General features: G+C 37.6%; 1 protein-coding gene and 1 long non-coding RNA gene across 4 annotated transcripts in view; one reads left to right on the top strand and one right to left on the bottom strand.

The window, feature by feature from the left end:
- LOC114653392 (laminin subunit alpha-3-like) overlaps positions 1–18289 on the top strand; it is a 403128-nt gene that overhangs the window by 234235 nt on the left and 150604 nt on the right. For all 3 annotated transcript variants that reach the window (XM_051928867.1, XM_051928866.1, XM_028803680.2), the window contains exons 18-22: positions 1536–1635; positions 2295–2347; positions 4637–4742; positions 10773–10872; positions 14613–14769. In XM_051928867.1, the coding sequence (XP_051784827.1) occupies positions 1536–1635; positions 2295–2347; positions 4637–4742; positions 10773–10872; positions 14613–14769 (516 nt within the window). The remainder of the gene's footprint in view (positions 1–1535; positions 1636–2294; positions 2348–4636; positions 4743–10772; positions 10873–14612; positions 14770–18289) is intronic.
- LOC127528367 (uncharacterized) overlaps positions 1–18289 on the bottom strand; it is a 61899-nt gene that overhangs the window by 23380 nt on the left and 20230 nt on the right. The gene's annotated exons all lie outside the window — the stretch shown is intronic.

Here is an 18289-nt window from a genome sequence, read left to right on the forward strand (position 1 = left end):
CCAGAAACATCTTCCAAGGGAGGCATCCCAATCAGATGCCTGAAGCACCTCAACTAGCTTCTTTCGATGTGGTGGAGCAGTGGCTCTATTTTGAGCTCCTCCCAAATATCAGCACTTCTCACCTAATCTTTAAGATGGAGCCCAGACATCCTGCAAAGAAAATTTTATTTCTTTCACTTGTATCCGTGATCTACTTATTTTGTTCACTACTCACAGCATGTGACCATAGTAAATATAGGTGCTAATATAGATTTTAAGTAGGCACACATTTAAATTGTTCTAAATAGTTTATCTCATTATTTGTTAGCATTTTTAAGTTAAATTGTGACATCAACATAAAAACAGTATCAGTTATATCATGAGTGAAATGTACAGACATCTCTTTGACCATAAGAATATATTTGTCCATAAAGTAATCCTCACTGTAAGCGAGTATTTCTGCACTACAAAGGGTGTTGTTAGGTGGGCAGGTCACATGCCATAAACTTGTGCAGACATATTAAGTGGGTGGGAAATCAGAAATCCTGTTTCAAATAAAGGACGAGAGAAATCACATTAGTCAACCAGCTTGATTAATCCATCCATCCATTATCCAACCCGCTATATCTTACCTACAGGGTCACGGGGGTCTGCTGGAGCCAATCAAAGCCAACACAGGCCGCAAGGCAGGAAACAAACCCCAGGCAGGGCGCCAGCCCACCACAGCAGCTTTATTAAGTTACCACAAATTATTTTTTTATCAGTAAATTAATGAAATGAAGTTCATATTACTTACAATACTAAGGTGAAACAATTACTATTATTACTATGTCAGCACAACTTATTAAATAATGTATGCAATTCAGAAAGTTTACAAAATCATTAAATCTGAATTTTTACCTTGAAACTTTTTATTTAAGGATTGAGTAAAAGTCCCCTGAATTTAGATTAGATTAGATTAACTTTATTAGCCCATGGGGAAATTCAGATGCATACAGCAGCAGAAGCAAAAAACAAGGATACAGACTCACAGGACAAATAATACAGCCAATCAATTGATCAATAAATAAATAAATAAATATATACAAAAAAACTTAACAAGTACATAGGGTGGAAGCATTGAATTGCCTGATAGTGGTGGGCAAAAAAGACCACCAAAGGCGATTCTTAGAACACTGTGGTGGAATAAGCCTGTGGCGAAAAGTGCTCCAAAAGAGCACCTACTGGAGGGGATTTTCATGGTGGCATTCAATTTTGCCACCATCCTCTTTTCATTAACAGTTTCTATTGTGCCCAGGGTATGCCCTGTGATAGCACAGGCTTTACTAATTTTATAGTGTAGGATAGTTATGGTGGCGTTGGAATGCAAAAGAACTGAATATTTTTAAGATTTTTTTTATATTTATGGGTGGAACTTCAAGCAAAAAAATCGTATCTATATTGTGTGACAAGTAACGTTTTCATTCAACCTTTATTAAACTGAGGATGACAGGGTTTTGAGATATTACTATTAATGTATTATTGTTGAAAAACTTATTCTTAAACATTTCATTCAGGGTACATGCCAGTGTCTCCCAGATGTGGAAGGGTCATTGTGTGACAAGTGTAAGCCCCTCTACTGGAACCTGTCCCCTGAAAATCCAAATGGGTGCATTGGTAGGCACAATTACTTTAAAAGTACTGCTCTATAAATTAACAATTGACTATCTAACCATAATATTGCCTAAAAAAACAATTTACAATAAATTAACATCTATGAAGTATGAAATTACCCTTCTGTCTTAGCATCATAGACATGAAAAACATTTCTGGTTTAGTGTGCTCTCGGGTGAACTTCCCATAAGTACAAACCAGAAAAACATTAGAAAAATGGTGAATACTACATCAGAAACTTTTGGAAAGTTGAGGAAGTGTATAAAATTACAATGGAATTACTTAAGATGCTGAGGCAAACACTGTTTACATATTACATTTATTTTATTATTCTGTAACACTTATTTTTGTGTATTTTCTAAGACTGGATTATTTATTGTGCACACTGCTGCTGGAATTTGACAGCATGGACATTTATTACATTAAACGGCATTGATTTTAATGGGGATGAAAACAAAAGTATAACGATATTATACAAATTGTTAATAGAATGAAGAGTTAAAAGTATTCTGTGAAGGTGGCAAAAGGAAGGCTGTAGTAGGTAATCTGTATTTGTATGATAAGGCGGTGTTTGCTGTAATTACAAATAATAAGCTCCTTCTTTGTGCCAACTGAAAATTAAAAAGTGTCTTTGTTTCCAACCTGATTTTTCTTCTTTGTAGAATGTCAGTGTGATGTGAAGGGAACAATCAGCGGAGTCGGGGAATGCCAACAGGTGAGCCACGGATGTTTGGCAAATGAAGCCCAAACATTGTTTTCAGCCCAGGCACTGCCATCTCATGCTGTCTTTTATTTTGTTTAAACTCACATATTTCACCTTAGTTAAACATGAAAGATATGGCTGGCAAATTTTGTTTGATGTTACTGTCTAAAATATATGGTATTTCTCACATTTGTACTAAGCATGAAAAACTTGTCATCTGCAAAACAAAGGTAGCATAAATGTATCAAAAAATCTTGCCTTGAAATAATTGTGAGGCTACTTATACAACATTTTCAGGATACAATAAGTTTATATCTAAAGACACTGTATTGCCAGTATCCTAGCTCAGTGCTGCATTTAAAATGTTTTGTGCTTCAGGTTGTATACAAATGGTAGTGCATCTGACACAAGAGCAAGTTTCTCCCGTCTCATTGTTTGCAGTGTGATTGTCTATGTAGCTTTATACTTCCATTTTATAATACCACTACTTCATAAAATGGGAGAAACAGAATTTGATGGTGAGTTAATTATGCAATATGATCTGATAAAGTAATGTGAACATTGGACCAGGTGAACCACATTAACCTGACTGACTGTACCTGGCCACTATTTAGGGTCACTTTTTCAAACATTTTCAGTTTCCCAATTTTATTCAATTGATTCATTAAATAATTACAAAGTTCAATACTCAGTGCCAAGTGCAATGACTAATAATTTGAGGCTTCACTTAGCTTTGCCTCTGTAGAATCCATTTCTAAAATGCCTCTGGTCTTCATGCACCCTAATGTCACTGTGCCATTGTATACAGAATAAGTACACATTAGCACATACACTTTGAGAACAATTAAATAAAAACTACAGTACTGTATATCTAAAAGTCAGATACAGCACTAGAAAAGTTTAAAAGATTGTTGAATGTTAATTCCACATCCACAGATAAACAGAAAGAAGCAAACAGTATGTTAAGACAGTTGAGATGTATGCATGAAATGGAGCAAGTAGAGAAGATATGAAGGTGGAAAACAGAGGAAGGGAAAAGGGTGAAAAATGAGAATGGGTCTGAAAAGCTATAATCTGAGAAAATGGGAAAGGTTATTCTTCTATTTGGGAACCAGAGTTAGGGGAAAGTTTTTTTTTTTCACTTTCAAAGGTGTTTTTCAGCCCTTATGACATGACATAAACAAAGAGTTTAGTGAGGCTATGATCCTGAGCCATTAAGGGTGGTATCAGTTCTTAAAAAATTCCCAGATATTTGCTAGCTATCTTCCTGTTTCACCAATTTAAATTTTAAGGCAATGACTTTTTGTCTGCTTATTGACTATATTTTTAAGTGCACTTTAATATTTTACAGTCTTCTCTAACTTCTTACCCCTCCTCCCTTGAAGATTTTTTCAAGTTTTATTTGTTCCAAATCTGTGCATTACATAAGAAGTTTTATAGTATGACAGTCCAACATATATTTAACTATAGCAAAATTAAGGTTCTTTGAAGATGCTGTTGAAGAATTTTCTCTAAATGCCCATCCATCTACTAGCCATTATCGAGGTACAAGCCAATTGCACAACATACTTGTGCAAACCCATAGTCAGTCAAGTCAGGGAAACTTCCCTAACACAGAGTGGCATTTTTGGTATGAAAATTCTCATTGTGCCATAACATCATTTTTCTGCTTGTGTACCGATTTCTCTAATATTAATATTAACTTTTGTAACAAATAATATCTTTTCCTCTTTTATTAATGAGCTGTAAAACATACAAATTCATTCACCATTCATGTTTCAGAAAATCAATCAAACAATGGGATGATGGTGCCTGGTTTGCTTCATTTGGCATCAAAACATAGCGATACCCTATGACATTAGTCATCATCTGATAATGCCTTACTGATTTAAATGCAAACGCCTGCAACCACCTGTTGCTCACGGAAATATACTGGTTGTGAAACGCTTAAATTGAAATGGCAACACCTTTAAGTTTAGAACTGAATGGCTTTGAAGTGAAAAGGTACAAACCATTAAACATTGCATGAATCAAATTGCACACTGCACTTCTGGTAGAAATGCTAACTACCATGGAGCCAGATGTTTGATGGTCTGCACAAGTGCTCATACAATAGAATTCTGAAGGAGTGATTGACTTCAGAAATAACGACTCAAACTATATAAAATCGCATACAGAATTGTATTTCAATTTTTAATGCACAAATTTATCTTCATAGTTTTGAATGCCTACAGACTGTTTTTTTTATTAATCAGAAAATTGCTTGACATGCTCAAAAAGTTGTCTTATTCTTGTTTGTAGAAAAATGGGGAATGCGTTTGCAAGCCAAATATCTGCAGCCACACATGTAATGCCTGTAGAGATGGATATTTTCATTTGGAGAAAAGAAATTACTTTGGTTGTCAAGGTTTGTGTATTCCTTTTCTAATGGTTTAAAAACGAATACTACTATGGAAATTAACTTTTTAAATTTTTAAAACTCTTTTTAAACTTTATCTACAGAATATTTTCATTAAATAAGCTTTCAGTTTGCTGGAGTTTGAAGGTATTTCTCTTTAATCTGGAGTTAAAATCTTGAAGATATCATTAGCAGTATTCAATTTTCACTGTCACAACATTTGTACAATAAACTGATGACAGATTTGCTTATAATTAAATGTCTGACCAAAACAGGCTAATCTTACTTGGGATTAATTTTACTGGAGTTTTTGACATAAAATTTCTATGTTGGGCCATACAGGCTGGACAGAGAGAGAGAGACAAAGAGAGACAGAGATTGTGAGATTGGGATGGGTCTGGCTATCTTGATAAGACATGGCAAGTATGTGTTTGTGTGTAACAGAGCGATGATCAATCACCTAAATCCACTGCTGACAACCAAGAGTGTGAAGTGGCAGTGGCAGCAAGAAATTGTAGGTGCCAGATCTGGTAGAAACAAAGATCATTTGACCCACAAGGAAAGAGGTTTGTAAGATTGGAGTGGTGACAATGCCATTGGGCAAAGTACTACCATATTGTACATAAATAATCAACGCGATTCATGATATTAATGATGGCTACTCCAAAATAGTGAGGTGCATAAGTTCATGCACCCTTTAAAACTGTAACTTGGGTTGCTTAAACAGGCCTCTAGCTTTCAAGTCCCAAGGTGGAGCTGAAATTTTGAGGCTGCAAATGCTCACACCTGAGCAAATATATGCCTGAAAAGTGCAGCATCCAAGGACCTGCCCATGCAACCTAGCCTTGTAGTCTGAAATGAATTATTTTTCTAGGTAAGAAATTGCATCGAGCATTTTGTGAAAAATTGGAAAAAAAATTGATCATGGTAACTGAGTTGTGTTTGCTATAAACATTTTAACAATATGTTAAACTAGTGAGATGAGTTTATTACTTATTAAATTTTTGCACAATAGTGCCTTCCACTTGCCTTGAATGCAGTGGCACCATTGATTAATTTATGTGCAGAAATTATACTTAGAGCTGCAAGCCAGGGTCCCATTTCTTCAATTGACAGAGCTTTGTAGTCGCAGAGTTTCCAAGACTTTCCAAGAAAATAATTTACTTCTAGCTTTTTCATTTGTTAATGTATTTCTTTTCTTCATCATCTGTCTCTCTGTTTGTTTGTAACAGTCTTACATTTATAACAGAAGCCACTATAGCAAACATATTCAGAAAAGCTTCTTTGATTCATTAGTAAGAAGCCAATAGCCAGTATATTCCAGAAAATATGAGCAAACGTGAGAACATTGAAAAGCAGAGATAATTCTCTCAAAGTTGCCTTTCTGGTTTATAATTAATAATACCAATAAAGGTCACTTATATCAGTCACTTTTCAGCCACCACAAATCTCTAGTTTTTAAAATTAGGAGGAACAAAAACAAATGACAAGATTAGGAATTTATGTGAAGACATAATTATTATAGTATATTAATAACAAAATCGCAATATTTACGTTAAGTATTGATATGTGATCTTTAAAGCTTTACAATCAGTGACTTTGTTTAAGCTGCATTTCACGGAGAGTGGATGGTTTGAACTTTGCTTGCCTCAGGGAGAGAGTTACAGTTCCATTTTGCAACAGTAATGGGCACAGAAATATTATAAAACCACATAACACTAAACTTGATCACAATATAATTGCTATTCCTCCTGTGGCACACATTGTCTGGCACTTCCCCCAAGATATACCCTTGCAAGCCCAGCTCTTGTAAAGCTAAAGTTTTATTAAGGTAACATTTCATTTTTTTTACAATTTTCTAAGCATTATCTTTAAAAAAAAATTGATCTTTAAAGTAATGTTACCATGGTTTCCATCTTTTATCACTGAAATATTTGAATGCCCTATTTGACACTATTCTGCATTAGATGTTAGGAAGGCTTAGTGGGAGACACCTCTAGGGTTTTATTTTTTATGTATGTGTACTGGCTTTACCGTTAGCTTTGCTAATTTTGTGCAGTATAGTCTTCATGAGAAATTTACTGAAAATAAATAAACCTTCAGACTTTTGTCCCCGCTGATTGAACAAGTCTTATTAATTGGGAAACAGTAGCATGCTCTCTGTCAGAGGACTTAGTCATGACTGGAACTGCACATTGCTGGGCATAGTACAGAACGGGAGTGAGGCCATAAAATGCCCTGGTAGAGTGTACCCTGATATTAATAACATAATTAACTGTGGCAGGAGTATTGTGTGATGAACATTCCTACTGTAAGTGTGCCTTTAAGGATGACGAACAAATGCATCCTTGTGGAATTATTAAGACCCCTCCATATTGAAAGACGAAAGTCGACCCAGTTGGCTGACCCTCTGTCAAACATAGCACTGCCACAATGTAGCAATTCTTGGGGCCATGAAAACTGAAGGAGGGTCCTTGGGATCTGAAAGATTACAGTCAGAGGTTCCTCAATCCAAAGAGTGGTGGAGAAAGATCTCATTTTGTTTACAGGTTTATGCATTTTCAGGGTCACTAGCTGTGTTGCTCATCTAAGACAAGCTGAAACCTCATTAATCAAAGTACACTTCAGTATTAATGTTTGCAGTGCACCATGCAATGCATATATTCTATTATGTGCAGGACTCATTTTAAGAGTTGTTAAAAGATGTTGGTGGTTAGAATTTATTAATGTGTTTGGATGTGGATAGTTACAGCATCGATGAACCTCTGAGAAAATTACTACTTGAAGAGTTTTCAATTGAATTCTTACAGGCATTGTGGTACTAATGCACGGCAGCTCATAAAGGCATGCATGATACTGATAACTTGTTGGAGAACTGCTGTTTTAAGAATCCACCTAAGTTATGTGCCCAATTAATGTGCCCTTTAGAGGAGAAATCAGGAATGCAGTGTGGAGCGGGATGGAACTTGACTGCAAGTGGGAGAAGATGGGAAGGAACTTTGCTGGGAGCAGGGTGAAAAAATCAGTAATGGGAAGACTTCTACTTTTGACTGACCAATGCAGATTTCTTTTTTAATAAACATCTCTAGCCAGGTCTTATTTCATTGTATGCTTAAATTGGTGTTTTTTCTGATCCTGTCGTCCATTCCAGCATATGACACAATTCAAATGACTTGTTTACACAACGTTATGACAGAATTAAATTAAACATGCTGCATAAATATGGTCCCATTAGAGTACAGCAAAGTTATTTCTACATAGTTTATATTATTTTACATAATTAAATACACAATATCGTTGATCTGATTCAAACTGGCGCGATATCAACATTATACTGTAAAAATGTTCTGAGTAACTCTTTTTAGCACAGCTGAAGTAAATAGCAAAGTCTAGAAAAATGCTGCATATGGCATGTGCTTCTGCATGTTTTAAGCCTTAATACTTGACAGTAAAATTCCATACTCTGGAGTAGAACAGTAAAGCCCAACTGGAATATGAAACCAAACATATTCTCTCTTTATACAAAAGAAGACTTATCCAAGTAAAACTCGTTTTTTGTATGTTTAATTATGGTTCACTGCATTCTGGTGCTTCTACTCTCATTGCAAGGCTTATTTATACATTGAGAAAACTACGTTAGTACAATAAGTATTTTCATTTGTCAAAGGCAACAAAGAAATGGGAATATTTTGCTCTCCAGTTAATTGCAGTAAAGAGCTAATAATTATGTTACCTGAAGAACAAATATTCTTTTTCTCTCATTTTCCCACTATCATAATCGATCAGATTACTGCCCCCATTTGCCTTTCTTGCAGTGTACAAAATCAGTGGCACTTAAATATTTGGAGCCTGTTGCTTTCTAAGTGTCTGTTTAACTGCCTTGCAAAAATAGTCATGCATTAATATTATTTATTGTATCAGTATGCTGCTGCTGAAGAATGTGAATTTCCCATTGGGATTAATAAAGTATCTATCTATCTATCTATCTATCTATCTATCTATCTATCTATCTATCTATCTATCTATCTATCTATCTATCTATCTATCTATCTATCTATCTATCTATCTATCTATCTATATCCTGTACACATCATTTGATAGTGTCTTGCCTCCTACAATTTTTCCTGTATTTCTTCTTTTATAGCAAATTGTCTTCCCTTCAGCCTCAGTTCTAATTTCAGGAACAAAAAAAAGTTACGGGGTGGGAGATATGGTAAATTTGGGTGTTGCAAAGGAACACATTGTTTTTGGTTAAAAACTCTTTGACAGACAAAGCAATGTGGAATACTTTTTTCTGATGCTTTCCTGTAGACGCTTCAGAACTTCAGTGTAATCTAACAGTCTGTTCATAAAGAAACTCTTTATTAACAAGTCTGTTAGCATTGAAAAATGTTCTCATCATTCTGTTGTTGTTCTATATGACTTGAAATGCTTTTTTCAACTTGTTGAAAAAAAAAATAGCTGAAGTCACATGCACAATTGTAAAATAAATGTCAAAAATATGGATACTGATCAACTCAGCATAATTTCACTTGACAGATTGATTAACAAGACCCATAGGCATGCAATAACTAGAGGCATAGTTGATAACTTCACCCTACTCCCTACCATTCATCTGATTAACAGAATATAACTGAGGCCCATTGTTGTAGGAAGATTTCTGGGCAAAGCCGGGTAACGTTTAAAATACTGTAAATCAAAGGATATTATGCTTAGACTCAAATGTACTAGTGCGACTGCATTTTAAGTATCGTGTGCAGTTCTAGTCCCCATGTTACATAATGGCACAGCAACTGTAAAAATTCCAAGAGAAGAGAAACTATGTGCATCTTTATCCTTAGACTAAACAGCATGACAAGTAGTAGCTGGCTCTGTGTTTTAAACCTCTACAGTCTTAAAGAGATTAGTGTGTACAGGTAACATAAGTAAAATCTTCAAAGTTGATACCAACAGTTTTCTGTGAGCAGTATGATGCCAGTAACTCAGCACATGAGTCCTAATCTTCGAAGAAAAAATTGTAGGCCACGGTGACTTGGCAGAAGACTAGTGAAACCCTCTAGACTGGCAGGTGGCATTAGATAGGTCCCAGCTAGGACAGATAAGACCCTGCTGCTCACAAATGAACATCCACAACATGTACATTTCCTTGGGTAGGGATTTTGTTTTCTCATTCTGTAAACCCACACTTACTATGTTCTTAATAAAAGCTCCTAAATGTGTATGTTTTGTTGTTCTGCCTTTGTTCTGTTATTGTGTCCAACACTGCAGGCATTTCTTTGATCACTGTAGGTTAAGAATAAAGAAAAAATGAAAGGATAGAACACAACTATAAACATTTCTTTTTTACGGTTGTCTTGAAGTGCCACCTTTGACATTTTTTACAAACACTACAATTTCATACTAAAGTACACATAATGGAGAGTTTCACAAATATTCAGGATACTGTAAGCACATATAGGTCATACTACAGTAAAACTAATTATAAAAACCTCTTTACATTGGCATATTTTATTTAATTTTAAATGGCAATATATCACAGGATGGCACACTTCTATAGTGTAATTTAAGTGTGTAAGTAGTGTAAGTAAATGCTATTATAATACAGGGTAGCATAATCACACAGTAGTTAGCACTTCTGCCCAGGGAGACAATGTCAGGAGTAGCTATGTGGGGTTGTACATTTTGTTTGTGTTTGTTAGGGATATCCTTCAGGTACTCCAGTTTTCTCCTACATCTCAAACAAAGACATATAAGGCTTATTTGTAATCCTAAATTGAGATCTGTGTGCATAATTGTGTCCTGCAGTCATGGTCAGTTCCTGCCATTTGCTCAATGTTAAATAAACAGGTTGAGAAAATGGATGTTTTCTGTTTTATAATGTATTATTCAAACAAAAAGATCAAATATATATAAAGATCTTTGGCAGTCATGCATTCCTCTTTTCATCCTGACTTGGCACAGAGAACTGTATTTACTATTAGGAAGTTGTGTATAATGATATCTCTGAACTGAAAATACCTCTTCTGTTTTCATTAACAGGATGTGAATGTGATATCGGAGGCTCTGCCAGCCTTACATGTGACGAGAGGTCAGGAGTTTGCCAGTGCAGAAAGCACATTGTGGGACGCACTTGTAACCAGTAAGGATTAATTAACAAAAATGCGTATGTGCTTCACCACATGTGGAATGTGCTTTGGAATTACATTTGATGATTTGCAATTTATTTAATATGCTTAGCCATAATCACATATAATCTGTCTGCATTTGTGGTTTAGAATACATTGCAGACATTTTGAAATAATTTACGATCATAGTGAACAGATCTTGTCTTGATAAAACTTCCTATAAAAAAAGTAACCAGGCTACAGTTTAAAACAGTCAACACAGTGTATAATCGCACCCAAACCAACACCTGGCCTTTATACTGGAGTTTCTATTACCTGCAGGAAACATCAGTTTACAACATTCAGAGATATCAACGAAGACAAGGCTAACAGAAAAAAGATGCCTTAATAGTATTGTAGTATAGTTATGTGCATCGTTTATATTCAGTGAGCATGCATTATATTCACAGAATGCTGTCCTTTTTATCATATTTAGCATAGCACTGTTTGTAACAACCTGGGCAAACTCAAATTAGACCAACATAATAGCCATCAGAAAGAACCTGAGGCCTTTTGTCTTACCAGAGAAACCGCTACATCACCATAAAGACAACCAAATAAATATTCCTGCAAATTGAAACATCATAGATACATTTATTTGCCCAAATAAAATTGCATTTTATATGAGTATTATAAATACATCATGTAAGAAACATATTACATTCCTATATATATCTGCATTCTTTTCCTTAGTTCCAGCTCTTTATCTCAAGAGACATACTCTGTATACATGAGAGAGAGAGAGTTATTAAAGGTCCTAGCTCTCTTCTGCAAAACACAAACTGTTTTCCTTGATTAGTAATTTATAAATTATGTGATGCCTGTCGTTACTGATATAATTACGTATCCAGTTATGCCTATTAATAAAGGCAGACCTCCACAAGTGCATTGCAGTTATGAAATGCATGGCAAGACATTCATACTCACATCTCCAACACCAGCTTTACATACATCTTTGAGTTTTGCCTAAGCCAAAATATGGAGCAGGACACATAAGTACGCACAGTATGCCATGCACAGAAGACAGAAATGAAAATACCTTAAGTTAAGGAGTAGGGTAGTGGTGCTAGTCACTGGATTCTAGACATAGAACCAATTGATATATTTTTTTAATAGAATGGTCTTAGGGTTCAGCATCAGAAATGGAAAAGTCTATCCATCCATCCATCCATTTTCTTCCGCTTATCCGAGGTCGGGTCGCGGGGGCAGCAGCTTGAGCAGAGATGCCCAGACTTCCCTTTCTCCGGCCACTTCTTCTAGCTCTTCCGGGAGAATCCCAAGGCGTTCCCAGGCCAGCCAGGAGACATAGTCCCTCCAGCGTGTCCTGGGTCTTCTCCGGGGCCTCCTCCCAGTTGGACATGCCCGGAACACCTCACCAGGGAGGCGTCCAGGAGGCATCCTAATCAGATGCCCGAGCCACCTCATCTGACTCCTCTCAATGCGGAGGAGCAGCGGCTCTACTCTGAGCCCCTCCCGGATGACTGAGCCTCTCACCCTGTCTTTAAGGGAGAGCCCAGACACCCTGCGGAGGAAACTCATTTCAGTCGCTTGTATTCGCGATCTCGTTCTTTCGGTCACTACCCATAGCTCATGACCATAGGTGAGGGTAGGAACATAGATCGACTGGTAAATTGAGAGCTTTGCCTTACGGCTCAGCTCCTTTTTCACCACAACAGACCGATGCAGAGCCCGCATCACTGCGGATGCCGCACCGAACCGCCTGTCGATCTCACGCTCCATTCTTCCCTCACTCGTGAACAAGACCCCGAGATACTTGAACTCCTCCACTTGAGGCAGGATCTCGCTCCCAACCCTGAGAGGGCACTCCACTCTTTTCCGGCTGAGGACCATGGTCTCGGATTTGGAGGTGCTGATTCCCATCCCAGCCGCTTCACACTCAGCTGCGAACCAATCCAGAGAGAGCTGAAGATCACGGCCTGATGAAGCAAACAGGACAACATCATCTGCAAAAAGCAGTGACCCAATCCTGAGTCCACCAAACCAGACCCCCTCAACACCCTGGCTGCGCCTAGAAATTAAGTCCATAAAAGTTATGAACAGAATCGGTGACAAAGGGCAGCCCTGGCGGAGTCCAACTCTCACTGGAAACGGGTTCGACTTACTGCCGGCAATGCGGACCAAGCTCTGACACCAGTTGTATAGGGACTGAACAGCCCTTGTCAGGGGGTCCGGTACCCCATACTCCCGGAGCACCCCCCACAGGATTCCCCGAGGGACACGGTCGAACGCTTTTTCCAAGTCCACAAAACACATGTAGACTGGTTGGGTGAACTCCCATGCACCCTCCAGGACTCTGGTAACGGTGTAGAGTTGGTCCAATGTTCCGCGACCAGGACGAATACCACACTGTTCCTCCTGAATCCGAGGTTCGACTATCCGACGGATCCTCCTCTCCAGGACCCCCGAATAGACTTTTCCAGGGAGGCTGAGGAGTGTGATCCCTCTGTAGTTGGAACACACCCTCCGGTCCCCCGTCTTAAAGAAGGGGACCACCACCCCGGTCTGCCAATCCAGAGGCACTGTCCCTGATGTCCATGCGATGTTGCAGAGATGTGTCAACCAAGACAGCCCTACAACATCCAGAGCCTTGAGGAACTCCGGGCGTATCTCATCCACCCCCGGGGCCCTGCCACCAAGGAGTTTTTTGACCACCTCGGTGACCTCAGTCCCAGAGATGGGGGAGCCCATCTCCGAGTCCCCAGGCCCTGCTTCCTCATTGGAAGGCATGTTAGTGGGATTGAGGAGGTCTTCGAAGTACTCCCCCCACCGACCCTCAACATCCCGAGTCGAGGTCAGCAGCGCACCATCCCCACCATATACAGTGTTGACACTGCACTGCTTCCCCCTCCTGAGACGCCGGACGGTGGACCAGAATCTCCTCGAAGAAAAAAGAAAAAAAAGAAAAAGTCTAATTATACCATAAACCGAATTTTAGATCAAGATTCATTATCAGAACCTAGGAAATCTGGAGAATTTTGAAGGTCAAAATAAATCAGGAAATTGACCTATAGCTTTTGGTTGCCTTATATGGAGGGCTTTTTTCATAATTTTGACACCAGGAATAAAAATCGAAGTCAAAGTTAATGGAATATTTAAGTACCAAATGAAACCCATCTGTAAAGGAGCACAGGTGAGCATTCAACTATTTGTTTTTTAAATTGGCCTTCAGAAGCATTACACAGATGGTCCATGCCTTGTGCAAATTATAACTGCACAAGTTAAAGCTCAATCAGCTAAAAGAGAAATAATACATGCAACTTTTACCTGGTTGTTAAAAAGATTTTTTTATCTCTGTCAGTCTTCTTGCTGAATGTATGGCAGCATCAAGTGTGGTTTTATAAGGAATTGGATCCTATGTAACTTGTTTGGATAAAGCAACTCCGATTTCTTGGTCAACTAAAACATTCTTTGCATGCTCTCAGCTGATTATTATAATAATATTGGAAAACAAAAATACTAATGTAGTATGCTTGATTTAAGACCAAAAAAGAATATACAATTCCAGTACATAGTAAAATTTACTGTTGTTATAGAATTTTCAAATTACCCTTCCATGAATTCTCACTCCTGTTTTCACTTTTTTCACTGTAATATAATGTTGGGTTTTTTTGCCCCAAAAAAAACTAATTTTGAATAGACTAAGCCTGTGTTTATGTTTAAAATAATAACTACCTGTATGCTATTAATTGTACAGACCAGAGAGAGGCCACTATTTTCCTGACCTCCATCATCTAAGATATGAAATAGAGGACGGCACCACGCCCAGTGGCAGGATGGTTCGCTTAGGTTATGACATACGACAATTTCCAGGTTTCAGCTGGAGAGGCTATGCAGTGATGTCCCCTGTTCAAGTAAGTCTTGATGATGAGTTTCTGTGAAATTGCCATAATTAATTGCTAAGCTGAAATGATCATTTTTGAAACATTAATAATATTTTACATTGTGGTTTATTAATATGTGATTAGTCCAGCAAAGGAAGAAAAGATGAAAGCAGACCACCTGCTAGTTAGCATTTAAAAGAAAAAAAGAAATGAAAGCCCAAACACACTATTGCATTCTCAGAGCATATGAATTCTTAGTGAATTTTGCGCTTTCTGTAGGTGACCTTCATTTGCCCTGTTCTCTTCTAATGAGAGGCGTCAAATGAAATGTAATAGCATACTGTATATCATTATCTCTAAAAATATCACTTTTAAAATATATTAAGGCACTGAAAAGATTTTTTTTTTGCCTGGCTAGACTCATAAATTAAAGATATAGTGATAATTTAATGTTTTTTCTTGGAAATTGGTGACATATGGTTGGGTTTTATCCTACTCATACTTAAAGCAGTTATGTGGGTTGAGAGAGGTTAAATTCAACTACAAAACAAATTTAAGTCTGCTATTAATATACAAAGTAGCCATGCTGTCTATTGCTACACTGTTTTTCATATGCAAGTGTCCAAAAGCACTGAACTAATTGCCATCCAATTGTCCTAATATATAGGTGGGGTCAAATATTTAGCCACATGCTTATTAATATGGTCTTACCATATAGAAACAGTAAATATTGTTCCGCCCTGACGATGCACAATAATTATTAAAATCTTTCTTGCCTGGCTGTTGCATCAAATGGCTAACTTTCTGTCTCTGCCGTAAAGTGCAAGTGATTGATCTTTCAGTCCATAGGATTCTACTGTGCCATCACTGTTTTTGAAATAGAAGTGGCCTGTTCAGCTCCCTAAAGAGTTGGAGTAGTGAAATAAAGTTAAAAAATGAGTAGGACAAACCCTGGAAGCTGTGTTTCTAATCTACTGCTTTCTCATATTGCAATGCAATCCAATAAGCTGAACGTTTATCATATTATTATTACCCATGGAGTGCAGTTCATTATTTACATTTACTCTAGTCACCTCTATCCTTTGTATCATGACAATGACAAAGCAAATTAGGTTAGCCAGTTTTTTGTTTACTCAGAAAATTCTAACAATCTGTCACTATCTTAACTTATAAACTGAAATAAATGTCAGGTCCTCTGTTATCTCTTTTAATAACACTTCAAAATCAATATAGTATATTTATTAACTATATTTAAAACTAAAACTTTCTATTCCATTATCTACTCATTACACCAAACTCTGATGCTCAAGCCTGTTATAATGCATTGCTAAACACACTCCTGCAGATTAAAATGAGGCTAGAAGATCTGTTTTACTTTTATTGATTAGGTCACTTGTATGTCTGGTCTGTTAAAACTGCAACAACAAGGGTCGAGGTTCCATCTCAGGTGGGGGTTTAGCTACAGATTGTGTTGGTGATCCTAATCTCAGTAATAGTGGAATTCAAAGGGGGTCAAATGGCAAAAGATGAAGCAATATATTTTAATGTTGTTCAATGGATTAGCATGTTTTATTATTCCAAAAACAAATGGTGCAAGCCACCCAAGGAACAGAAGACATTCTTCAGCACAGCTGTTTAAGTTGTTTGTTTTTCAATGGATGAAATACTCCAGGTTTTCCAAGAAAATTATCTTATTTTTCACATTTATCTATGTACATGCATAGCATAACAGAAGACAAAACTTAAGACATCTCACTACAGCCAGAATATTTTTGAGGAGAGAAAAGTGTTAAAATTGAATAAAAAAAGATGCCGTATTAAAAAAAATACTAAGAGAGAAATAAGAACAGAACACTACCTATACATCTGATGACAGAACAAATTATTTTTCCCCATATGCAAGTCTTGAATCCTTGGCTACCAGATTGGGTGGACTGACCACCTACCCACCTCTCCAGGGACAACAACAGCCCTCCCACATTAAATTTTTCATGAGTCTCTCATTTTGTCTCTCTCAGTGTCACCCACCTTTATGCCAAATTCCCCTGCCAACTGCAGGCTCTGCCCTTATGTGCCTTTAAACCTGTGCAGTGGTTGGTTCCGTATAAAGTCCAGAATCACATCAAATGTCGGGTTAGACTTTGTTGAGGAAAAGTGACAGTGGTCTAGAACTCAGCCTAGAAGATTGAGGATCACATCTCCAAGGCTGTTATCTGTCCTCCTATAGGGTCATACGCTACCTCCTGTGACTGAGAAGGTTTTCAGTCATACTTTAAAATCTCCACAATCTCCTGCAACCTCTCTTACTGGTGCCTTTCTTTCTGCACTGTCATTTCAACTGCCAGTGCAACAGCTCATGTGGATTTTCAGGGCTCTTTTAGGGCTTTGTGTCTGTGCTGGTCAGCTTCATGATACCAGGTGCCACCAGGAGCCTCTTGAACCCGCCACCACCGATAACATTTCCGAGGGATGAGCTTAGCAAATGAGGACAACATACGAAGCAAGGGGAAGTTGCAAAATGCTCAGTGCTTTAATTAAAAAAAAAAGACTAAACTAAACAAATGTCCAAAAAGTGCAGTGCTTCAAGAAAGTTCAGTAAATAAATAATCCAATAAAAAAAAAGGTGAGGTGAAGGTTAAAATCAGAATAAATCCATTAAAATTAGGTTAAAACCAACTTTCAGAAAAGTGTCCTTTCTAAAAGCCCGGTACATTGATCTTTTATTTGGCGGCTCCTCTACTTATCCCATACGGGCCTTGCAGCAGAGGTGTCACCCTAACAACAGGCACAGCTGATCTTCCCCAGGCCCGGTTTCTACTGCCCCATGGTTATGGAAAGGCTCCATCTCCGGACCTAGGTTTGGGTCCCCAATGGCCATAGTGCTCACATTTGGGGTTTTCCTCCCAAGCCTCCTCGACCCCCAACTGCCTTTTGGCTTCACTAAAACAAATGTGGCACATCTAAAAATGTATAAAAAAATAATGAAATACATTTATATAGCGCTTTTCTCGCTACTCGAATCACTTTACGTAGACAGAGGAGATCCACTCCAACCACCAATAATGTCTAGCTTCCACCTGGATGATGCAAAGGCAGCCATTATTTCAGGCTAGGAACTTCTCTCCCCTGTACAGTTTACATATCTTTAAAAAATGTATTTATTTGAGCTTACCTTGATTTATCCCAAATTTGTTCCATTCAACTTATTTTAGCTTAATGATGTGGGGAATGTATTCTTGCCACACATTGTTCCTCTTAATAACGTGAGCATCACTGACTCTTTGCATCCCCTTTTACATTTTTTCATATGGATAAGTCCAACACTTTAGTTCACCATGCAACAAAGCATTGCTCACTTCAAGCTAGTTGTGTGAATTAACTTAAGTTTACTGTAATGGTCCTCGTCATCACCATTCCAACTGAACATGTTTGGGATGGGTCTGAATGTGAGGTTCCCAGCAAGAATATGAGCAGGACCTGTGTTATTGTATCAAGAAGGCCTAGGCCAAAATCCCTAAAGAATGTTGCAAGCACCATGCTAAACCAATCC

This window comes from Erpetoichthys calabaricus, chromosome 6 (genome assembly GCF_900747795.2).
Source record: "Erpetoichthys calabaricus chromosome 6, fErpCal1.3, whole genome shotgun sequence".
NCBI lineage: Eukaryota > Metazoa > Chordata > Cladistia > Polypteriformes > Polypteridae > Erpetoichthys > Erpetoichthys calabaricus.